A 26,136-nucleotide genomic window follows, 5' to 3' on the forward strand; every position below is an offset into this window, starting at 1 on the left:
AAGTAAATATTAGTGAGGTTATTAATACTGTAAGACTAAAAAAAAAAAAAGGCACAAATTATGTGATTTTAGCTGTTTTTATAATTTTGTTTAAAAAAAAATACAGAGCCAAAATCAAGACCAAAACACGTGAGGGCAGTTTTGGCAAAACCAAAACACAAAGTTAATACAGATCCAAAACACACGGGTCGGTGCACATATCTAATAAACATGAGATGTTAGTTCGGAAATATTTAGAGTTGTCACCATAGTGTAGAAGTAGATGTGTGTGTGTGTGTCCTCAGTGAGCTCTCACTACCTCCGTTACACGCCTGAATACTGCCTTTATACCCCATCTATATCCTTAAAATGTGTACAAGCAATGGGACAAGAACAGTGGGCATAACACTTAAGAATACTCACCCCGAAACAGATCAGTATGACGCAGGTCTAATGCAACAGTCCATGAAACACGCTCCTGTACCATCTGATGTACAAATGAATCATATACTGCAAGTTTGATTTATTTAACAGAAAAATTCATTTATACAGATTTTTTTTTTCCTATAGAACAAACTGCTTTTCTGTTTTGTACACAAATTGGCGGATTTCTCCTTAAAGTGCTGTTATAACATCGTCCAAAATACAAAAGATGGTGAGATCAAATAAATATAGAAAATAATTCAAAGAACTTAAAAAAATACTGCTTTAATAAGAATCACAGTACATAGATATCCATTGCACATGGCCAGTCTACCACCAATAACCCCGAGTGCCACACTTCTGGTGCCAGCGGAACACCCTCTCGGGTACTACTGAGGTTTAGTGGAAACATACAGAATAAAAATTAAATCGTAAAACATTTAATACATTGGACTTTTTTTGCAAGAGTCTGTTTATATATATATATTTATATATATTTATATTATATATATATGTGTCATTTATTCACAAAGCCTTATAATACACGGTTGATCTGTGGATCACTCCTGGCTCAGATTCCTCAGTGCACTGACGTCCTGTTTCCTACTGTACAATATTTACAAGTTCGCCAATGGTCCCGGGGAAAACTCCCCGGCGTTTCACACACACACGTGTTCTCTTTCCCACAGACAGGAAATGGCTTGTTTTGTGCTGGGATTATTCCACATCCCCATCTTTTTCAGGGGGCTGGAGGATACATCAACTTCCGTGGAGCCCAGATGTAACTGAGTGGGGCAGGATTGGAGGTCTGAAGGAACAGTTCTCTGTGGAGAGTCTTCGTGTCAGCATCTGAAAAGTCAGAAAGTGCATAAATATGTTACACGGTTTCAGAAGGATAAGTGAAAGCAGCCGTGTAACATAACAATTACTGCTAGACAAACAGTGAGGCTGATTTCAAGTTGGAAGCAAAGCAAAATATAGGAGTAATGGCCCCCATACATCTAAAATATATTGGGCCAATGCCCCGATCCCCCGGCGGCTGGGTGATCGGAGGTATTAAACCATACTCTCCTGGAACCTGTGGAAGACGCACGATTTTTCGGGTAGTCCCCTTAACCCCCGGAAGAGTAGCCACCCCTCCCTCATCCCACCCACTTGCTAGAGAAGTAGACAGAATGGGGAGAATAATAACAGCAATCTGCGGCACTGGGGAGGGGCCTAATGGCTCAATTCTAAGGTAACAGAATCCCGATCCCCTACGCAAAAATGAGCAAATCCCTGCATTTTACCATGAGGGACGGGGCTTAATGACTCAACTGGCCCGACTCTGCCCCCATCTCCGCCTAGCTGCATCTCCTTTCCGGGCTTCAAATGTAGGGAAGTATGTATTAAACATGTTTAAAAACTCTAATCCCCTGATCCCGAACATTCGTCAGATCCACGCAGTAGATCAGCATTTCCGGCAGGGTTGGGCAATCGCTGCATAGATGTGTGGGGGCCATAACTGCACCTGGGCAAAACCTGCACTGCTGGTAGGAGCATATGTAAAATGTGTAGAGAGATTTAGCTCCAGGAGGGGCCGGGTCCTAGCTGGAACCTATAGAGCAGTGTAAGAATAAAGATGTCCAGCATTTGTGGGCACCTGCAGTGTGTAACCTGCATACAAATAAAATGCATGTTTTGTTCCAGGTACAAATTTACTTTTGCTATGCTTTCCTCTCAGTCCCAGCTTGGAATCAGCTCATCTATACCCACAAAAGACATCAGGAGTGGTCGGTAAACATTAACCACTTAACTGGCTAATTTTTTTTCACGAAAATGTGTTTTTTTATGAGTGAATTAGGTGAAGAACATGTATTTAAACTTATCCACAACGCTTTTATTAGGAAAAAAAAAGAAAAGATTATTTTAATATTTGAAGAAAAGAAAAATCAAACATGGGAACATTGGATCATCAAAATCAGAAGATCGATAAACATCGCGACCATCACAGATGATGGCGGTAAGGTGGGAGGAGAGATGTGGATTGATGCTGGGCTGCCCAATCACTGCTGGCCACAGTGATCAGGACAGGGGAAGCGCAGAGCCGCAGGCATGTTTTTTTTCTGATGCCAGCAGGAGGGGGTGACGCTGGGCTACCTGGCCAGAGGGAGGAGTCAGGATGGGAGGGCAGAGCTCCGCTGCTTCTTTTCTCTGATGACCGATCACTGCACTGCACAGAATGATCGGGACAGGAGGAAGGAGGGAGGGTTTCAGTCTTTGCAGCCGCCGGGTGAGGGGATGCTCCAGGGCTGCCCGAGCACTGTAGCCAACATACACTGATCACTGTAGCTAGCTGGGATACACTGGGTTAAAGCCACGGCGAGTGCAGAAGGGCTGGCAGGCCCATCTGAGTGGGCATTTCTGATTGCTCGCATCAGCTGCGACCATGTCATGGAAAGTCCAGCCTGGTGTAGTCACATCTGTTGCGACCATGCCAGGCAAGTGGTTAAATATTAAGCTGAACATAGTGGTTGCGAAATCTGCTTATAGACCTCTGCTAGTATAATATGAAAAGTCATATAGTCTAAAGCATTTTATTTTGAAGGAACACAAAGAAACACAAGGGACAAGAGTTTTGCTGTCCATCATGGAGCACAAGTTTTAGAGTGAATTATGGGGGTCATTCCAACCTGATCGCACGTTGCCGTTTTTTCACAGCGCAGCAATCAGGTCACTACTGCACATGCGTATGCACCGCAATGCGCAGGCGCGTCGTACGGGTACAAAGCAGATCGTTGCTGTGCGATGGATTTAACGAAGAATCCATTCGCACAGCCGATCGCAAGGAGATTGACAGGAAGAAGGCGTTTATGGGTGTCAACTGACCGTTTTCTGGGAGTGTTTGGGAAAATGCAGGAGTGTCCAAGCGTTTGCAGGGTGGGTGTCTGACGTCAATTCCGGAACCGGACAGGCTGAAGTGATCGCAGCGGCAAGTAAGTTCTGAGTTACTCAGAAACTGCACAAACTATTTTTGTACCGCTCGGCTGCACATGCGATCGCACCCTTCCATAGCAAATATACACTCCCCAGTGGGCAGCGACTATGCATTCGCACTGCTGCAAAAAGTAGCTAGCGAGCGATCAACTCGGAATGACCCCCCATGTTATGTGAGTGGTCAGGGTATTAAGGGAGTGCAGACTTTTATTTTAGTCAACAACCAAAATCAAATCCACCAGACTTGGTCCACAGGCCTCACTAACATATCACATTTTCTCACGCATCAAGAAACAGATCAATTAGCAGCCGAAGCCTTTGGTACTTGTGCTTAATATTCCACACTAATCAAGTCTCTCTCACGGGGGCCACGAACACAAAAGACCTGAGTTTTTGTTAGGTTTTTTTATTTGATAAACAAAAAAAGGTCATCTCAGTGCAATAGGGCTTGCTGTCTCTTGAACCTGTTTGCTGGGTACAGTTGAGGTGAAAGCAATGGCAATGTTTTCTGCACACAGCCGCTTTCTTTACATCATTATTTCTGCACACAGCCGCTTTCTTTACATCATCATTTCTGCACACAGCCGCTTTCTTTACATCATCATTTCTGCACACAGCCGCTTTCTTGACATCATCATTTCTGCACTCAGCCGCTTTCTTGACATCATCATTTCTGCACACAGCCGCTTTCTTTACATCATCATTTCTGCACACAGCCGCTTTCTTTACATCATCATTTCTGCACACAGCCGCTTTCTTTACATCATCATTTCTGCACACAGCCGCTTTCTTTACATCATCATTTCTGCACACAGCCGCTTTCTTTACATCATCATTTCTGCACACAGCCGCTTTCTTTACATCATCATTTCTGCACAAAGCCGCTTTCTTTACATCATCATTATTTCTGCACACAGCCGCTTTCTTTACATCATTATTTCTGCACACAGCCGCTTTCTTTGCATTGTCATTTTGACAACTGACTGTACAGGAAATGTTTTATAATTCCAGATGGAGACTGCAGCTGTAATCACACAGCATTTATTTACTTTTTTTCTCTAGTTTGCTGTTTAGCATTTTATTTATTTTTACTGGATTTTTATAGTTTATTCTTATAACGTGATCCTCCAGTTATATGGAAGATGGTGTGGCTCTGGCGCTTTATACTTTCAAAGGATCCCCTGTTTTTGGGATACTAAATATTTCTGTTCCCTGTGTAAAAGGACCCGTGCTAGGTTCTATGGGGGGAATTAAATTAAAGTCTGGAAATTTAAAAAGATTTTCCTGCAGTGTATAGTCTTTGTGCTCTCACCGCATTGCTCTCCGTGTAGTCTTTGTGCTCTCACCACATTGCTTATGTAGAGTCTTTGGGCTGATGCTAAATTGGGTGTATGTCCATTTGCTTAGCATAAAAAATCAGTACATTTATGTCCATATGCAGGTCTGACACTTGCACCTCTGTGATTGTTACGTGTCAAAAAGGCGGAGTGAAGAGGAAGTGGAACGCAGTCTGAGTACAATATAGACATAATAGCCTAATAACGACAGGCAGACAAGCGCAGAGACACAGGTACACCTGTTAGTGGCAGTATCACTTCCAGGTGCCTGAGGGCTGATGCCAACACACACTGATGAGGATTTCCAGCACTGGCTAGCTGCTTCCGATCATGACTGATGCAGGTGATTTAGGAATAATGGGGTAGGTGTATTAACCTGTAGAAGGCATAAGGAAGTGATAAACCAGTGATAAAGCAGTGTTAAGTGCAAGGTGATAATGCACCAGCCAATCAGCTCCTAACTGTTAATTTACATATTGGAGCTGATTGGCTGGTGCGTGTATCACCTTGCATTTATCACTTGTATATCACTTCCTTATGCCTTCTCCAGGTTAATGCATCTGCCCCAATATTTGCTTCTTTAATTTGTATACTAGCAAGAAAATTATACCTGCTGTATTATAAAGCTTTATTATTTAATTCAAACCTATTAGCATATGTGTTTTTCGCTATTTAAACCAGTTTCATAAAGCTTTTCTTTTGACCTGGTTGGGTGTAAGCAGAGGTGAAGCTAGCCTGTCACCTGTGGCAAAAACTCATCATGGCGCCCAACCCCCCATGCCCATTCCAGTGGCAATATGACCACAGGGAGTATATCATATGGACAGCATTAGTGACCGTCATATACTACAGGCAGCATTAAACTCCCAATTATATCCCTCAGTTTTATAAAGACTTTTAATCATTAACCACTCCCCCCTTATTACCTACCATAAACTATACCCACCACAGTGAGGACACAGACAGACAAGGGAGACAGGGGTTGTACACTTTCTTGCTGCAAAGCACTGCTTGCAATCAGCAAAATGATGGCAATAAATTTAAAATAAATGCAATTTCCTTCATATAAAAGTCATCCTTTTGATTCAAAGGTTTTGCATTTTATTTCCAGTCAATGACTTCCCCTGGCTTACATGCAATCTGTTTCCACGAATAAAAAGTGCAATAGGTTACTAGCCATGAAGACTTGAAAGCAGGCTGTGACCAGCCAGGTAAAGGTAGTCTCCATAACAAGGTGGGATGTAGTCGTCGGTAAGGTGACCGGTGGGCTCCTGACTGCCGGTCACATAACTAAATCCCCTCTGTGGCATAGGTCGCAGCTGGGCACTGCCACCGGGAGGGTGCTGGCCTGCCCTCCTTGCTCTCCAGTTGCACAGCATCGCAGCTGCACTCTGGGTCCCCTGCTAACGCCACCATCCCTCTCACCTGAGGGTACATGTCCCGCCTGGCTAACCCTAGCTGTGCCCATGGGTGTAAGTACACCTAGACTAAACACTGTGTAGAAATTGCTGTTGCAGCACTGGAAGTATCTTCAGATGTATCCAGCATAAGGACCTGAATAAACTATCTATACATGTACAGGCATCCAACTCAGCACCAGCACCTCTGGGTACTCTGCCAATAGCTCTGTGTCCAATATCTATGCAGACCGAGCGCAGTATCACACGGTTCTGCAGACTCTGGCTTTTTTATTTCAGTTTTCCCCTCATTGTTCCGTATGTGGGAGATTTCTGTATTCTTTACATAGCTCTGAGTAACACTGTTTCGGCGCTATGACATTCTCCATAAGTATACATAGAAATACTACAGATTGCTTCGAGTGTACAGTGTTTCAGTGCAGTTACCTATGCTCTATATGTATATTTACTATACAGGTCCCTGAGAAAAACCACAAGGAGGTGGTGGAAACAATTGTTGGTCACACTTTGTGAACTGTATTCCACAATGATGTTTCTTTATTAATAAATACTTCCTCATCCTACTAAACGTGAGTGCTGGTCCTTTCAGAGTCTGCAGGATTTGGTGACTTTGGGCGGGATGTACTTAAGGAAAAATGCGGATAAAACCTCCGAAAACGGGGGTTTTACCGCATTTTCAAATGTACTAAGACCCTACCGCTGGTTTTTCGCTGTCCAGGGTATCGCCATCTCTGGATGGAGATATCCTATAGAAGCCTATGGGCTTCTTATCGCCGACCGCCACAACCCGCCGCAGACGCCGACCCCCCTCATCCCCGGCATACCTTCCTCCAGGCAGCCCAGGTACCGGAAGGTAATCTCCTCCTCCCCCTAGCAACGCAGCCGGAGGTCCTTCCCGCTGCAGGGAGGAGGAGGCGGCGCCGGGGACAGCCTGCCGCTGCTTCCCGGCGTGCGGAGACCCCTGGGAGGTGACGGAGACCCCCCACAGACCACCTCATAAGTATCGCTGGGGGCCTCCGTCACCGCATTGCGATATTGATAGCATATATTAGTACATATGCGATCAACATTGCTGCGATAAGCGGCGATGTATCTTAATACATCCTGCCCTTTATATGTACATACATACACACACTATATAAATTGCTCTGTCTATACAGTGTTTCAGAATGCCTCTCGGATCTCACCATATATAAACAGTGTTGGTGCAGCAAGGCTTGCGCTATATGCACACTTTCTATACAGGTTAAATTACTCTGTGACATACTTTTTCTCTTATCTCCTTTGCTAATACCTTTTAATTTCTGCTGGATGGCATAGCGTGCTTTCCTCTCTTGATCCAGTTCATTACACAAGGTGTCTGGGGAAAGAATAGAGACTTTAGATTCTCATACTCAATGACAGACTCTTCTCCAAGCGCTAAACCCATTGTTTGCCAGTGAGGACACTCTCTTCACATCTATACCAGCGTGTGTGATCACTGTGTAGAACGCTATAAAGTGCTGTCTGACTGGGAGGGGATTCTAATAAATTCTAGGGCCAAAAGGCACAATGGATTATATAACACATATTGATGTGTATTTACTGTATACACACATATACATACATTATATATTTATATATACCTATACACACACATATGGAAGAGAACAGTGAAACAGGCAAGACGGGGTTAACAGCCGCCTCTTCCAGCAGATAACGCGGAGCAGTTTGTTAGAAGTGAGTTACAGTAGGGACGCTGCCTGTGATTTTGCGCTGGGAGGCAGATGGATATGGGTAGAATTAAACACAATCGTAGGCATTAACACGCAGGTAATTTTACGCCTCGATTTTTAATTTAGAAACCCATGCAAATTAGTGTGCAGAGGAGTTCAATCACTGTTTGGTAATGGTGCCTGCAAGGCCTGAGCCAGGCTTGTTTGCGATGTTCAGGCTAATCAGAGGATATTAAATAAGTAAAAATAATTGTTAAATTACCTTGCATTTAAACCTAGGCAACTGAGCTGATTGTAAACAGCGTCAGACGAGGGCAGGACTGCAGAGTAGCTTACCTCTGACAATCTGCAGCTGCTGGACCATCTCTTCCCTGTACGCCAACTCTCTCTTCATCTGGTCCTGGAAATTGTCTGACAGAGAGAGGTAAGATTAGGAACACACATATTTCCCTGTAACATAAGCATGGAATGTTGGTGAAATGAACACAATATTCCCAAGTCATTGTGGTTCGTTATACCACCTGACACTCTAGAGCCGTTCCAGACTGTGGAGCCAGGGGACTCTATAGGGCCTTATATCACACAGCCAGGGGTGCACTAACCGGAGGCAGCTATCTCAGGCAACAAGTTTTGCAAGCAGCAAAATGATGGAATTTAATAAAATAAATGCAATTTCCTTCATGTAAAAGTCAGACTTTTGATTCAAAGGTTTTGCAGTTTATTTCCCATCAATTGCATCCCTTAGCTTACATGCAGTCTGTTTCCATTAATCAGAAGTTCAATAGGTTACTACCCATGATGGAAAGCAGGCTGTGACCAGCCAGGTAAAGGTAATCTCCATAGCATGGTCTATGTGGCATATAGGGGAAAGGGGATGCAGCTGGGCTCCCTACCAGTCTTGTATTTGAGATCTGGCTCATATACAGTACACAAAAACTATACTGCCTAAAATGTGTTTTACACTATTTCGCCCACCCCTTTAGTTGGTATTATGTGGTTTTATTATAGCCTTATTCACCTTATTACTGTGGCCTAATGATTAAGATCCTTGTTTCTGGCTGTAAGTCATCATGCTGTTTGACAGTGTTCTCGTATTTCTGCTTTCCGCCAGTCTCCTGATTACTACAGTATGCAGTCAAGTTGCCGGTAGTCGGGGTCACAGAGGTCAGGATACCGGCGCCGGGATCCCGACCGCTGACAATGCTGACAGCCGAAATCCCAGCTAACAGGGCTATTCCCACTCGTGGGTGTCCATGACACCCTTAGAATGGGAATAACACCTGTGGAGAGCGCAGCGAACCACCAAGCCCACAGCATGGCGAGCGCAGCATGCCCACAAGCGGACTCTTTGCAATCACCCCGCAGCCGGCATACTGACGAACGGGATGCCGTTGTCCGTATACTGACAGTCGGCATCCCGACTGTCTGTAAATCTACTGATCCCATTACTACACCAATAGCATACTATGAAAGCACTCATGTTATAACTAGTGGCGGCCCCGCCTGGCGATATTTGGTAGCGTTTGGGGTGGCAGTAGGTGTGGCTCCCCTATCTGACTTTTGGACTGCGCTGCAGCCTCACCTCTGGAGCCCCCACTGATTATAACACATTTAAATCTGGTCTGTACGTTTGGGCTCCTAGGGAACCTGCAACCCAGGAAGTAGTGGCTTTAGGTATAAAAACTTGACGTGATTAATGTGTTGTAGGTTTGGATCTTTTTAGGTGAAACACACACTGGTGAGTAGATTTACCCATGGAGTAGAACTTTGCAATTAACATATATTTTCACTCCCCAGAGCAGAAGGTATATTTATCTGGTGCTATCTCTTAAAGCAGCAGGGCTTCATGACACAGACTGATTTATAACAACAGATTAAACGCATTCCTATGTTTCAGCAACAACTATTCTTCATTAAGGGTCCCATACATCTGAGGAGAATCGTGGTAATCTCCCATTCTCCCGCTGCCTGATTTGGGGGAGTAGGGGAAATCCAACATGTTGGAAATCCTCAGTTTGACGATTCTGTTCAAAGCTGCTCCCTAGCCATAATTATATCTAATACCTGGGCAGACAAAGAATACACAATGGGAATATGGAAAACTGGATGGTAGAGTCATGTTTGTGGATGGAACATTTAGAATGATCACTGACAAAGAACTGTCCATTGGACTGCCGTTGTTACTGCTTGGTATGTGGGATGGCAAAATACCTTTCAGGCTTTGAAATTCCCGTTCCAGTTTTTTTCTTAAATCCATTTGCTCCATTAACAGTTTCTGCAGCTCATCTGTAGGAAAATGATCTGTCAGAGAGGGGGCAGCCGTCCATGTAACACACAAACCCCACAGATCACCTATCTGCAGCATTGTCTTGATGTTACAGATACATCTCTGCATTGTGTGTCATACAGTGTCAAATATGTGCGCTGTCATTGTCTGACGGAGTATAGGATAACTTTCCTTTCTTATACAACTATCACATGAACAGAATATCACCCCAGTCCGTTATTTGGTAATAATCTTCCCCCCTAAACGCTCCTACTGTTGTAGCTCTATAATCCTTCTAATACACTTGTTCCTACCATTCACACATCTGTTTTTTACATAGAGGCCAACCAGTAGAAACAAAACTAATTAAAAGAAAACTAAATGAACATAAAGTCATTGCTGACTGCACTCTGAGCACTGTGCCCCAGCACAGATTAGATATAACAGAGCCGTGGTACTATACATACATACATACATACATAAAGCACACTGCTGACAATCACTGCACACTGTAGTTTGGCCTGGACAGTTTGAAAAGCACAACTCAAGGAGGATAATAGGAAAGGGTCTTGGAAATTCATAATAGGCAAAGTACCTGGGATATTCTAATCTGTTTTAGTCCCAAAAACAGAAATGTAGTAGAACCTGTACCTGGACAATAAGTGCTACACGTGTGTGTAAAGACAAGAAAGCTACTAATACAGCTGTTGCTGAATGACACATACATTTCATATACAGATGTGTCCTCATACACCTAGTGCCAATACACCGTACAGTACTAGATGCCTACTTCACAGTAAAGGAGCAGCAAGAAGCTACTGACACTGTACCAGTACTGTAACCGCACAGGAATTTGTTTTACACACATACAAAGTCACTGGTGAAGCACAACTTAACTTGGTTTGAGAAATACCCGGCCGCTGCATTGTTGCACTTCATATACAGATTCAGACTCAGCCGAACACAGATATACAAGTGTCGTACATCAAATCGATCAGTGCAGTAGATCTAGAGTAGTTTTGTTACTTCCAGTTTTATTTACGCAAGAAAGACAAACATTTTGAGCAAGAAAGTCACTCGGCGCAGAGGGGCTATTTGGCGCAACTGGAGCCACAGTGTATGAGGACACATCTGTAACTGCATACAGGGGTACCGAAAGGGTGGGGGTGGGGGGCAGGTACTATTTACCTAACCCCTGGATTTCATGAGGGGTCCTATGAGCTTTGGAGTAAGAGATTTACTTCATATATCAATGCACAAACACAGCTCTCTTCACACTCACACCTACATTGACACGAACATGGACATATAGTGGGTGCAGGGGGAGCCATTGCTATGGGGCCCAGAGACTTAGGGAGCCCCAGACCCAGGTCATGAAGTGGTTTACCAAGCTCCCTGAATTGCCCACAAAGCAATTGGGTCTGACCCATAGCCCAGCCTGTATGGGGTGACATTCCATTTTCAGCGAGTGATGTGAATAGTGGATGTTATAATGGAGGGCACTAAATATGGCATAAGTAAACTGGGGGATACTACACTGTGACATAATATGAACTGGGGTACTTCATAGTGGCATAATCTATACCGCAGACACTGCATGGCATAATGTGAATTGGGAGCACTGTGTAACGTAATGTGTACTGGCAGCCCTACATTGTAACATAATATGAACTAAGGCACTACTGTGGAGCATAACAACTAGGATACTACTATGGGCCATAACATTCAGTGGCGGAACTAGCGGTGATACAGCCAGTGCATTGCACCGGGTTCCGCCACGGTGAAGGGGCCCACAGCCACCGGCATTACAATGAGAAACACTGACTCATTATATGCCGCCACCAGCGCTACACCCACCGCCAGTGCCCCAGAGTCTATACAGTGTAACGCAGCGCAGCCGCTGACAGAAGGCACAGACAGTGAGTGTTTGGGTCCCGGCCAGAGCTGAAGGAGGGGCCGCCCTCCCCTCTCCTACCCCCCAGCACTATCAGACTTGTGTGTTTTCATACTGAACATGCTCTGGAGCTGAACAAATGCAAGTACTGGAGATAGGGAGATGTAATGTAGTCGCGTCTCTACTTGCAGCTTAAGGGGCTAACTGTGTGTTTGCACATAAGCAAAGTTTTGCAAAGGCATGTCACTAGAATTGCGGGCTATGCAAATGGGGCAATCTGGTAACAGAAATACGGCCAACTCTGCATACAGGCGAGTATGCCCAAGTAAAACATAGAATTTGATGGCAGATAAGAACCTCTTGGCCCATCTCGTCTACCCTTTAAGTGGTTCCGTGAACACAATTATGGCCGAATTGATTTCAAGTCTGTAACTATCAAAAGCGTTCTATTTATATTACTATGCTCTATTCTGCAATGATGCACACTAATAAAATGACTAACATTGGTGAGTAGATCTAGTCATGTATTTTCTAGAGATGAGCGGATTCGGTTTTACTCGGTTTTACTCGGTTCTCAAAACCGAATCTTATTGGCTATCCAAAACACGTGACATCCGTGAGCCAATAAGATGTCGTTTTGAGAACCGAGTAAAACCGAATCCGCTCATCTCTAGTATTTTCCTTCCCTGAGCAGGTTTATTTATCCGGTGCTATCTCTTAAAGCAGCGGTATAAATATATTTCTATTGTTATGCTATAGTCTGCAATGATGTACCATAATAAAATTAGTCTTCCAAGGATAACTGTAGTAATAATTCTTGTACAAAGAATTCCACATAACGCAGAGCGAGTGATAGACACATATCTGGATGTTTCCGCAAGTTTTGATGCCAAGCATCTAGAGTTTGTTGCCTCTGAATGTATTCAGTATCCTGTAGTTTGGCCTATATCATTAGGGCATTGTAATTGTTACCTATTAACTAGCTGGTTTGCAGCAAAGATCATTTGCACACAGTGCCTGTGTTAACTAAATCACCCGGCCAAATTCTATTAACTGAAGATACACAGCTCATCTCCTAGAGACATCGAGGAATTGTTTAGGGATCTGTGGCACAAAACGACACTAACCTTTTGCCATGTTTTCAATGTCTTTTTCTACAAACTGCGTCCCGGTGACATCGATAGGACTGTCTCCCTCCCCTGTGAGTGAAAAGCATGTATATCGATTACTACAGAGAAAGCACTAAACGTTCCTTTACAACTATATGGTGCACATGATATTAATAAAATAATAATATTGCTCGATCTTAAGCAGTGCTGTATGGTGACTTATCTTATCCCCAAATAAGGAATAGGAGGAAACAACCAATATTTAATAATAGCAATAAATATTTTATTTCACTGCAGTGACATCATGAGGCGACATTTGGGCCCGTATAACGTCACTGTGATGAACTGTAATCACTGCACGGTGCTGGTTTCTTACCATTTCAATTGATAACCAAATGATCTGTCATTTATAAATATTCTGATGTTTTATAATGAAGCTGTGGCATTTTGATATGTAACATTCATACTACTATCTGAGTACAAGCCTACCTGTAATCAACATTTATTGCCTTCTATAATAATATATATCATGGAAAATAAAGACAAAAACTGCTTTTCCCGATCTGTATCGAACTTTCTACCCAAATATCTTTACTTCAAATAGACCTTGGCAGTCGGTGTGACCTGAAGACCCTGTGACACTAAAGTCATACAGGCTGCATGGCAGGTTACTGTTATTTACCAGGTAAAAAGCAATTGTAAGATATGGTTTATTCTGACCGGAAGAGAGCAGAAATATTAATAATGGTGATTTATATATGGTCTCCTTGTCAATAAAATGGATAGGAATTAAAACATGATATATAACGTTTTCTAATTATTTACAGTGAGGAGGAAAAGGATGTGCATATGGAGACTGTACAATGTGCTCCTATAACTAGAGGAGGGGAAGGGGAGCAGAGATAGCGATACTGAACTGATTTACTTTACCTACTGGCTATAGTCATTCTGTGCTCGTCACAGGAAGATATGGAAGTCTAGATAATCGCCAGTCACTTAGAAGGACTAGATAATAATTTAGGAGAAGCGGGCAGAACTTCTGTCTCCTACTATCCTCCACTAGCTGCACTGCATAGCTGCTGGAGGCCCAGGGAATTTCTGGGGATAATGAGAATCATAAGATTTGTAGGTCAGCAAATGCTGTATTGCCAGAGATTGTCTGTCACTTATCCATGTAGTAAGATAGGAGTATAGGGCAAAGCAATAAAAGCATACAGTATAAGCGCCGTGTTGCTTAAATGAGATGTCCACTTAGTTCTTACTGTAATTACATTTTTCACTTCATAATACAATAACCTGCAAAACTTGTGCTAAAAACAATATCTAAACATATCAGCTCATCTACCTGCGCATTGGCCTGATTAGCTTATTGGTGGGCCTACAGCTTTGTATTAGTGATATTTATAACATACAACAGCATATGTTAGCACGTGGCACATTTGTAAGATCGGTTCTTTTTTCGCCCATTTCCTGTGCATGTGTTTTTATAAATACCCCCTAAGTTCCCATGTAAGACATCAGCCTACTGCTACTGGAAAAAATGTGGCTTTATGTTAGAAACACCAAAACTAAACAGCATACAAAGTCTTATCATGCATAAAACCAGGTATACACAAAGTGCCGTATTTGCTGTATTTCGTACTAAGAAAAACAATATAAAAAAAAAGTCCAGTGCGTTCCAATGAAACGGCACTCTTTAAACAATTGAGTCAGTTATTTAAATATTTATTTGGTGAAAGCTGGAGGGGACAAGCTGTTTTACTGCTGATTTAAATCTCCTTCCATTGATTGTGAATAAGAAGTGCCAAAGATGTATTATTAATGTGGACATTAAACAGGAAGATGGGGTAATGAGTGCATTTTATAGGATCGGGAGGTAAAACACAAACCGCTCATTTATTAGACAAGTGGGAAAGGAGCAATCGTGATCTGTAAAGAAGGAACATTAGCAAGATATAGGACCGGGACAGAACCTACCTCTATCAGGGTGTAAGGGGCTTGTGTGAGATAAATGGCTCCTTTGGTCTTGAAATGGCTTCCTGCTTTCCATATCCTCACCAGCCGAATGACTGTCTTCTGAATCTTGCTCTTAAAAAGCAATAAACCAGTTTTCAACTCTAAGCCAGCACAAACTCTGCACTTGACATACATATAATTACACTGCGAGCTGGGAGTCTCCCTTCACTGCAGTTCAGCTCTCTTGGATATATAGTGATAAACAAACCACAAATTGATGCCAGCAAACACACATTTTATAACCTGTCCAAGATTTCATCATTTGTAACAAGGAACAAAACTTTTTCCGCACTCATTTCTCGGGGAGTGCTGAACAAGTCAGCCCTGCAGGCAAATACGACTCCCCATTGAAAAAGACAGTAAATAATGTTTTTTGATTCTAGAAACAATTAAATGTTTCTTCTGTAAGTTACAGCTCCTATTAAAAAAGACTTGTCATTTGCTATACCTCATAACCATGTCCTGTGGGTCTGAGGCTGTTAATGCACAATTTAACAATACCCCAAATCAACTAAACATTGATTAATCTGTAATAACTCCTACATTGTGCAAAATGAACAAGTCAGTGACACGGTCTTTTCAGCAGTTGTCTAAAACCAATATATATTTTATTTTCTAAGGCTATCAGCCGATGCCTGAAAATTGCAAGTATTTTTATTATTTTCTTTATGAAATACCATGCCGCTTATCGATGCCAAATTACTTGCTTCTATTTACTAAACTCTGACATAAACAGAAACTACTCCCAAAGTTTAGGCAACAGCAGTCTCGGCACCCTTGTCATGTGGCTTCTGGGATTGGACTAGCCAAATGCCTAACTATTGGCTATGTAAACACAAAATGTGCATTGTAAGCACGCACAGGTTTTCTCCACAGACAGCTATACCAACAAAGGTGTATGTACTTTGCTTGTGTCAGCAGGTTGTACAGTCTACTCGTATATGCTCTCGCCTTACACAAGCTAACAGTCGCAAATTATTAATTTGTGCACAGAGACAAATATGAGACAGGTAAATAATACACAGACAAATAATAGAGAGAAACAGAGAGAGCTCAACGGATAAAAGCTGCACCAAAAGACACAGACATCTAGATACAGAGAAATAACGTAAGATGCAAGATAACTAGACAGACAGACATAAGTGCAGACACCCCACAGTAGTGGTCAGCACCGGAACATAAGGAAAGTAATTACTGCAAACACAAATCTCTAATATACGAGGGTATTGTGTGTTGACCTTTAAAATACTCTAAAATCTAATAACAATATAAACATATGACACCCAGCTATGCACATGGACACTTGCCGTTGGCAGAAGCAGATACATTTCAGCATTCCAGATACCATGGTGTATACGCAACATACTTCCTCCCACTCCATTTGCTGAGGAAGTTGGATGAACTAGCTTAGTAACTCAGTCTGGCGTTCTTACCATTTGGATCTAGGTTGCAGAGATAAGACGTCGGGAGGCCTTGGTGTGGTGTATTGCCCTTCACGGTCGGAGGAGCATCCGCCATCTGCTTTGTATAAACCTGCAGGACACAAGAGCAGAATATTTGGTTGTTACATCACTTTACAGGACTCTGGATCTGAGTAATATGTTAGAACATATGAAGTAGAATGAACAAGGGACTACAGTATGTTTACAAAGGCAAAGATCAGGTTGGGTTTTTATTGACGACCACATCAATCTGCAGAAACAGAATGCACAAGAAAATAACACAAATAATGGACATGGGGAGTCTACTCAGATCTAGTGTAGCTTTCTATTGGATCTGTAGGTATAATAATAAAACAGGTGACATATTCTAGAATACAAATGTAGACCACAGTAGTCAAGATCCCTGATAATCCCTGTGCGGATTGTGACATTATTAAAACATATCTGTAATAATAGATCTGTAAACATTTATGAAAACTCTGTGACTAATAAATCGGGGCGAGACACGTTACATTTCAAGTGCAAAATGTTTATAATAAACTGCCATATTTTTTCCTACTGCAACTCTTGCGCTGATTTACCAGTACTGACAGTGGGAGTGGCTTACAGGCGCAATCTTGTTTCAAACATTTTTTAGCACGTGTTTGTAATATTAGGTGCTAGAATACAAGCAATGACAGCATGTAAAAAGTAGTGCACGATGAACTTAGGAAGGAACTAAAGTATAAAATACAATAAAAACAGGGCAGCGGTTCAAAAGGGTTGGACCACCTTAGCCCCCTAATTATTCTGTCTGTGCCAGTCTGCATAAATAAATACCCCCCACCACCCTGTTCAAAAAAGGCTCTCACTGGACTCTTCAAGCCCACTGATAAATTTACCTTTGTTAGATGATGGCAGATGCTGTTTTTAAGATCTGTAAATAATACAGGATCTTAAAGAGGACAAGCATTTTATTATATATAATTATCAGTGCTTCAGAGAAAATTGGCCACATTAGAAAGAGGCTGATATACGCAGTCTCTTCAAAGGGCCGCCCTAGCACGCTGCAGCCTCGGAGCATGAAAGAACTTTCTCTAATCAGGATAATTAACTCTATGTTAATATGCTTAGATGGAACCTTACAGGTGTTCTCAATCTAGGGGAGAAATGGACAACACAAAGCAATGTTAAACTCCTGGGGTACGGTTGTGTATTTCTAAGGTAAATGTTATGGTCTACTCTATAATTATCTGCTCTCCAGAAATGATACAATTACACACAAAGCATAATGGAATAAAAGCAGGAGCTATTACATGAAAATATTATTAATACTGCATGCTAGTAAATGAGGTATAAGGAACATTCATGTGTGTTTACAGTGGCAATCACATGCTGGATACAATGTCAACAACAAGATTTGTATTTAAATATACTTGTTAATAGCTCACTAAAGTCTGAAGAAACAAAAAGGCATGAACCACAGCATACATAATCTATATAGCAATTACAAGTTATCATTTGGACACAAAGCTATTGTTTTGTACCATTGTGACACTGCACCTGGTCTATTAGTTGGCACAATACCATAATCTACCTGGTGCCCATAGCAGAAGGTCTGGACCTTACAGAACAGCAGTATTCTTTAGAGTGGTGGTCTCAGACTTTCTATTCGCTTCCCTATGCTTGTCTGCCTCATACAACCTGCATCAGTGCAGAGGTTCTCAAACAACCTGCATCAGTGCAGAGGTTCTTAAACGCGGTCCTCAAGCCACCCCAACAGTCCAGGTTTTAGTTATATCCATGGTACAGATGGTCAAAACAGATTGACTAAGGTGCTAATTATGTCACCTGTGGCCAAGCATGGATAAACTTAAAATCTGGACTGTTGGGGTGCCTTGAGGACCACGTTTGTTAACCTCTGGGATAGAGAAAACTATACACCCTGGTGGTAGGTTACATACAAATCGTGATACAGTTTGGACAAATAAACAAAAAACAAGTAAACCCATCAAAAATGTTATTAATACAGGGATCAGAAATAAAGTGGAAAACCGCTGATATGGAAATATGATGTCTATGGATCACAGGCTGAATATTCATATGGGCACTTGGGAAAACGTGGCTGCTTTCTGACCTTGTATGTTCCTAGAAAATGTTGATTAACAGATCTGACATGGTTCTTCTGAACTATATGTCATATACAGATGTGAGATATTTTTTTTTGGTGTGTTTATTTGCAATTCAGATTAATACAGCAAATTATGGTAATCTTATGTATGAGACAATCACTGAAAAGTGATGATAACACATTATTGCTACAGAACTGGCATGGGAAGTCAGAAGACAAATATTAGGATCACACTGCATAAAATCTCCACAACCAGCAAATACATGGCGGAAACAAGCTGCAATCTGCCTGTGGCATGATGTTACATGCATAAATAGCCTAATCTCTGAGTTCAGATGTGCAATAAGGTGTGTATTTTATATATATATATATATATATACACACACACACACGTACGGCATGTAGTATACTGCAAATATGTATGGCATGTAGTATAGTAACTTTCCTTATGTACGTATACTGCATACATGTATGATGTGCAGTATAATAACTCTCCCCATGTATGGTGTGTAGCATAATAACCCTCATCGTGTGTAACATACTTATTACATGTGGTATAACCCTCCCTATGTTATAACGCTTCCCTCATGTGGATTTTCTTCTCTTACTTAAACTATTTTCCACTCCATACTCCCTTCGACGGCCTCAAATCCCTCGGTTTTCTGTCACCCGGATACTTATTTCAGTATTTTCTGCTGATAAAGCTATGTTACTGTACCCTGTATTTGTCCTATATTGTCTTGAACGGTAAGTCAATGTTTTGCTTATTTGTTTATGTACTCTGTAATTGGGCGCTGCGAATCCTTTGTGGCGCCATATAAATAAAGCATAATAATAACAATAATAATTATAACACTATATATTAGTATACTAATCATTCTCGTGTATTCTGCATACATATAGAGTTCAGTATAATAACGACCCCTGTGTACACTATGCATGTGCATGTGTGTGTTATATATATATATATATATACATACACATACATACACTAATAAATAAATACGTGAGTGTGTAGTGCAATAGTAGTGCAATGACCCTCCCCGTGCAGCAGCAGTGTGTGTGTGTACAGTATATGGGGCAGTGCAGTACAGTGACCCTCCCCCGTGCAGCAGGCTGCCCCCTCCCCGGCTCTCTCACCTCGTAGCCGCCTGTACTCCTCGGGCTGCTGTCACCCGGGCTCTGCCCCCGCCTGTCCTCTGCCTCCCGGGCGGATGCGGTGGATGAGGCGCTGGAGCAGGGTCCCTGGGCCGGTGCTGCAGGTTCCTCCTCCGGGAAGCGGCCTGACTCCACGTCGACCTCGGGCTCGTCGGCGGTGTCAGGGCCGGGGGAAGCGGAGCGGTAGCTGGAAGTGTCACTCAGCAGGTCCGGGGAGCTGTAGCCCGGCGCAGGCCGGCCCGGCCCGTACACCTCCCGGCTCCCGTACAGCTTGGCCAGGCTCTCCGCGGCCTTCACCACCGGCCGGAACGCCGAGATGTAGCGCAGCTTCCTGGGCGTCAGCGTCTCTCCCGGCCGGCCCTCGTCCCCGGATCTCTCTTCGTCTGGGGCCCGGCCCGGGGCCTTCTCTTCCGGCGTCTCCCCGCCGGCCTCCGCTTCCTCCGCCTCCCCCACGGCCTTGCTGGCGGCTTGCTGCTGCTGGGCCAGACCGGGGTAGGGGGGGACTGAGAGAGCCCCGGCTGCCGGCCAGAAGACCGGGAAGGGAGGGTACACCGAGTCTTTGGAGGCAGGGGCCGCCGGCCAGAAGACCCCGGGCAGCCCCGCAGCCTTGCCCTCCCCCAGGCCGCCGCCGTCGTCCTTCTTGGCGCACAGGCCGAAGGCCGGGAATCCGTACGGGGGCGGGGGGAAGAGCGGCGGCGTCATCTTGTGCAGCACCCCGGAGAAGCCCTTGCTGGGCACCGGGATGAGGGGGAAGCTCCGGGCCACCTGCTCCTCCTCCGCCCCGGACACCCGCAGGCTCTTGGCCGGGGGAGGAGGCAGCGGCGGCGGCGGGGCAAGCTCCAGGTGCTGGCGGGAGGAGGAGGAGGCCGGGGAGGGGAAGGCCCGCTTGCGGGTGCCGCCGTTGAACATGGCCTTGACGTCCTCCCAGGAGTGGGCCAGCTCGTCCGAGGCCCCGGGGTCTGAGAGCCGCAGGTGCCGCCTCCAGCTGTTGAAGTTGGCGGCGTCGGGCTGCGTGTACTTGGAGTCCGGGGCGCGGTGCGAGTGGAAGATGAACTTGTTGGGGGAGAAGTAGAGGCCGCAGTAGCCGCACTTGATGCACTTGGCCCGGGAGCTGTTGTAGCGGGCGGGGATGAAGCTGCCCCGGCAGCCCCAGGCGCACTCGTGCACCACGTCGAAGGCGAAGTTCTCCGGGAGCTTGGGCGGCCGGTGCTCCCCCAGGAAGGACTTGCACAGCCGCTCGGCTTCCCGCTTGGTGATCATGCCGCAGCGGCGGGAGGAGATGGGCATGGCCCCGGCCCGGCGCAGGATCTCCAGCTGCACGGGGGTGCACTGCACGCAGGTGATGCCCAGGGCCACCCTCCGGTTGTGGATCTCGTTGTAGCTGTAGCTCTTCAGGAGGGTGTTGGAGATCTGGGCCAAGCACAGGCGCTCCTGGCCGTCTATCACCAGGGACACGATGGGCACCCCGTACAGCGACGTCTCTCCCACCTGGTTGGGCTTCAGGGTCCCCGAGAAGGGCTGGCTGCTGTCCTGGGGCTGTTTGGAGTTAGGCGGCGAGCTGGGCTCCCTGTGGGCGCTTATCCCCTCCATGCTGGCTCCCCTGAAAGGTTAAATAAAAAGATTGGGGATTAGGAATTGTCATATACACACTAATATCACATAAGTGACGCACTGTATACACACTGATTTTGCATGAGTTAAGTGTCATTGTCTGTGGTATCCGCTATATACTGTACACACACTGATATTACATGAGTACAGTACCCTTGTCTATGGTATCCTATATATACAAACACTTATTACATGAGTACAGTACCATTGTCTTTCGTATTCTATATATATATATATATATATATATATATATATATATACACACACACTTATTACATGAGTACAGTACCATTGTCTTTGGTATTCTATATATACATTTATTACATAAGTACAGCGCCCTTGTCTTTATTATGCTATATATACACACTTATTACATGAGTACAGTGCCCTTGTCTTTGGTATCCCATATATACACACACACTTATCACATGAGTACAGTGCCCTTGTCTGTGGCATCCTCAATACACACTATTATACGAGTAAAGTGTCATTGTAGTATCATCTATACACAAATATTGCATTTACAGTGCCATTGTCTCTAGTATCATTTATCCACACTGTTATTACATGAGTGTAGTGCCATTGTCTGTATCATTCTATATACACTAATATTACATGTGTACAGTAATATCCTCTGTATACACTAATATCACACTTCCAGTGTAGGAGTCCTCATATATAGTATATATACACACTGATTATTAGTATGCTGCCTTTGATTGTACAGTAGTAACATCTATAAACACTGATATTACAAGACTACACTGCCATTGTCTTTAATATACCCTATGCACCCCAATATTAAATGACTACACTGCCCATGTCTATAATGTCATATATACTCGTTGATTTTACATTAATAGATTGCCCCTGTCTGTAGTATCCACTATACACAATATTATGAATATAGTTCTGAGCATCTCTATCCAAGTATGAGATCATTTGATGGTGTATAATCCTATTAGAATTTGTTTTATATGTGAGACACAAGACTAGATAAATTAGATTAATTTTAAAAATAATATGTAGTAATGGCCATAATGGTTATTTATAATGGAAGAGCTAGTTTTGGGAATAGTCTTTTATTTAATTTAATATTAAAATATATTTAAAACGAAATGCATAAATGTGCCGGATAAACTAACTCCATTCCCTAAATTGTCTAGTTAGAGAATCGTTCTTTGGTGAAGGGGGAAGTTTCCTAAAAGATGACAATACAGTGAGGGATACGGATTCATTTTAGGGTTTGTAAAATCTGGGTAAGGGAGATAGCAATACAGAACTGGACCCGCTGCAAGGAGTAGTAATGTGGTTTAACTGGAAGACAATGATCAATTTAATAATGTAATGTAGAATAAAATTAGACGTGTTCGTTCATCATCATTTAACTATTATAGCATTCTCAGTCCGAGTTGCTTCCAAAACTATTTAACAGCTTGCCTTTGACCAATTTAATCCGCCTCAGCCTATTAAGATTCATACTCTACTGTTTTTTGTTTTAGTTGTATATCTAAACTTATATATTTTATAATTTAAAAAAATGATACTTTCTCTGTATATCAGTTTTCCTGTCCAATATCTCCTAGGTTGTACTGTCACTCTTCATCGGAGATTACCAAACGCTGTTCCCTGTTCCTTGCCTTCCAAAAGCCACCCCCATCCACATCTCCTAGCTGGTCAACTACCCTATATACAAAACCTGGGTTATTTAGCTTGTCTGAGTAATCAGTATGGACTGGGCTATTCTGTCACTTTTGTTCCTAGAGTGCAAGCTCCTAGGGTGCGGGCCCAGAGGACTAGTTCTGTGGGTCTGAGGTCACACATAAAGGTACAGCAGCTATATCTCTGCTCAGAACTGCTGGGATCGCTTATAAATAAATGATTACAGAACTTTCTAAAGAAATTTTTAAAAAATGAACACGATATTTATGGTGCACATGAGACTGCTGGGAACAACACAGAAAACACAGTCGTGGATCAAAGTGGAAGGGACCGTAAAACGAGTATAAAACATGCAGGGATTCGATCCGGAAAGTGATGGTGTGATGATAAAACACGCAGAATAAACAATTCACACCTTATCAATGAGCCGTTATTATATATAAAATACATAGGTAGAATATAGAAATATACACGTTTAATATCTCGGAATAATACTGTCCGCAGCTAAATGCGAACTTTTATTAAAGGAACAGGCTAATAATAATTATTATTTTTTAAAGACACAATCGGTTTATTATTATAGGTATTCCGGGGGTATAATCCGTTGTGTATACTTTAGTCTAATATAATGATATCACTCATTTTGGTTTATCAACTCGACCTATTTGCAGTATTTTTGTGATAAGCAGCTTTAAAAATACGTTAAAACTATTGGAATTTACATATGTAATGTACCCTGATCTGATCGTTGTATAAAGCAGGGAGTAGTATATGTCATCCTTAATACGAATATTACCATTAATTATAAAGATTCCCTTTCAGATAATTTCGGCTATTCCCGTAGGCAGGAACAGACCTTTCTGATATGTAAACATGGTGCATTCCAGTAACCTGTCCGATTACAGCATGTATTACAATCTTCAATCGTGCAATAGAAAATTCTGGTCCTTGCTCCAGTAACTACATAACAATCACCTTTCCCATTGTGTCCTAATTCAGGCTCCTAACCCCGCTCTCTGCCTCTTGGCCAAACTCGCCCTCCTGCCACATGTTCAGCCTTATACTGTGATAACTTGTCTGACTCCCCATGTCCCAACCACTTACCTGCAGGAAGGTGCTAATCATCATTCCTGAGAATGCTACACGCGAGCCTGTCCCGCGTACATCAGCATCAGCCTTACTTACTGCATGATAGATGGCCCTTTCCTTTCTACAGGAGCTATCCTGTTACCTGGCTACTGTGGTCCGTGCACAGGCTGCTATCTGCCCCAATCTCTATGATGATCTCTCTCTCTCTCTCCTGCTCAGATGTTCCTCACTTATTTCAAAACCTTTGTAGCTTTAGAGCCCATATAAATGATCTAGAGATTGTTCTATGGACAAACATTAACCCCAAGCTTGATTTTTTTTCTCCACCATTCTCACTGGACAATGCATTTAAATATAATAATTCGGATTTAAGCACCAATCTGGCTAGAATGTAATGCCCAGTCGGTGCTCTCCCACCCAGCATCCCCTGTGCACACATCACCACATATTTCCCCTTCGGCTGTTTGCAAAGACCGAGCCTAAACAAACCTTAATTGCTCTGATCTGTCTTGTCAAACAAAATCCGCTATTTCCTATGGACAAGGCAGAAAACGCTCCACCATTTATCCTAAATCGTTTAATTCCACTTTTTATTCTTCCACATCTATGTGTACAATATTGCTTCAATACTTTCGTGCTGTATTACATTTGCATTAGTTTGTATCTTTATTTTCAGCAATAGTCGGGGGTATATATTATGGGGAATTCTATACCATCTGCATTATTAATTGTGAGAACACATCGGGCAGACACTCAGGAGCTATCAGACACTAGACTGTGGCATGGAAGTTACCAGTAACATACTCTCTTCACTCTTTGTAATCCGTTTTGTGCTTTTTCCAAATCCAGATATTCGTCCTTTTTAAAGTCTTCACAAGGGATTATCCCGGAGAAGATTAGTTTATTTAACTGTACCAATAGTATAAATCCAACACAAGGAACCAGGGGAGACTCAGCCCAATAAAGCGGCTTATCTTAAAGAGATCACATAATGAAGGAGATTTCATTGTAATTACATAGAATAAGATGAGCATGGATTTTATTTCGCTGCTGAAAATATGGGCGTCCTTCTTCCACCTTGTTTTGCATTGTTTTGCCTTTAGGGATACTATTTACAAAACACCCTTAAAAACACAAATTATTAATAAATACAAAAAGGGATCGAAAAGCTCAGAATTCGGCTTTACAGACAAGAATAAATTAACGTTTAGATAATGTTTTATAGATAGATAGATAGATAGATAGATAGATAGATAGATAGTGCACGGGAGTAGGTGCGATTCCTTACCCTTGTGTGCTGTGGATGGGTTCTGTGTCCCCCAGGGTAAGTGTTGTCTTCCACCGTTCCCTAGTATTGCGCTCTTATGGGCGCAGAGTGTGGCTGGTCATGAAGGCTGGGGATGGTAACATGAGCTGGGCTCTGGCTGAGGAAGGTCCAGGGTCCACTCGAAGTGTGCTGAGGATGCGGCTGATCTGAGGGCTCCCAATGATCCAGTGACAGCTAGAATAATAGGGAGGCGACTCCACTTAGCGCTGACATCTTTACATTAACCCCTTGTATGCACTCATTGTCCAGCCAGCCTCTCTCCGGGAGAATCAGACGAGAAGGAACTGCGAGAGGTAAGTGGGGGGATTACTCACCTGTGAGTGCTTATTAGATACCACCCTCACCCTCCTCCCCCTCCCAGCACAAGGGGGGCCGCGTCCTCCGCTGAGTGCTCTGCACAGAGTGTGCGGGACCCTTTAAATCGGATGTGTGAGAAAAGTGTAATCATGAAGATGATAATTATTACTAATTAATTGCTGGATAAACATAAGAGGATTCGATCCATTTCCCAGGATCTCCCTCTCAGATAATCTAACGTGGGAGGAAATGAGTTTCATATTTAAGAGTGGCAGGTATAGAGTGAGGCAGACTAGGGGCAGATCAT

At 43.2% G+C, this 26,136-nt stretch overlaps 1 protein-coding gene across 1 annotated transcript; it reads right to left on the reverse strand.

Annotated features, from left to right (window-relative positions):
* Positions 1-487: 487 nt before the first annotated feature.
* Positions 488-25,586, reverse strand: SKOR1 (SKI family transcriptional corepressor 1). Its single transcript, XM_063925545.1, has 9 exons — positions 25,494-25,586; positions 19,826-21,443; positions 16,567-16,666; positions 15,095-15,205; positions 13,136-13,207; positions 10,060-10,134; positions 8,185-8,259; positions 7,428-7,493; positions 488-1,251 (listed from the first exon to the last, which is right to left on the reverse strand). Exons 2-9 carry the CDS (start codon positions 21,431-21,433, stop codon positions 1,142-1,144), a joined length of 2,217 nt encoding a protein of 738 aa, XP_063781615.1. The 5' UTR covers positions 21,434-21,443; positions 25,494-25,586; the 3' UTR covers positions 488-1,141.
* Positions 25,587-26,136: the final 550 nt, after the last annotated feature.

Source organism: Pseudophryne corroboree, chromosome 6 (genome assembly GCF_028390025.1).
Source record: "Pseudophryne corroboree isolate aPseCor3 chromosome 6, aPseCor3.hap2, whole genome shotgun sequence".
NCBI classification, from domain to species: Eukaryota; Metazoa; Chordata; class Amphibia; order Anura; family Myobatrachidae; genus Pseudophryne; species Pseudophryne corroboree.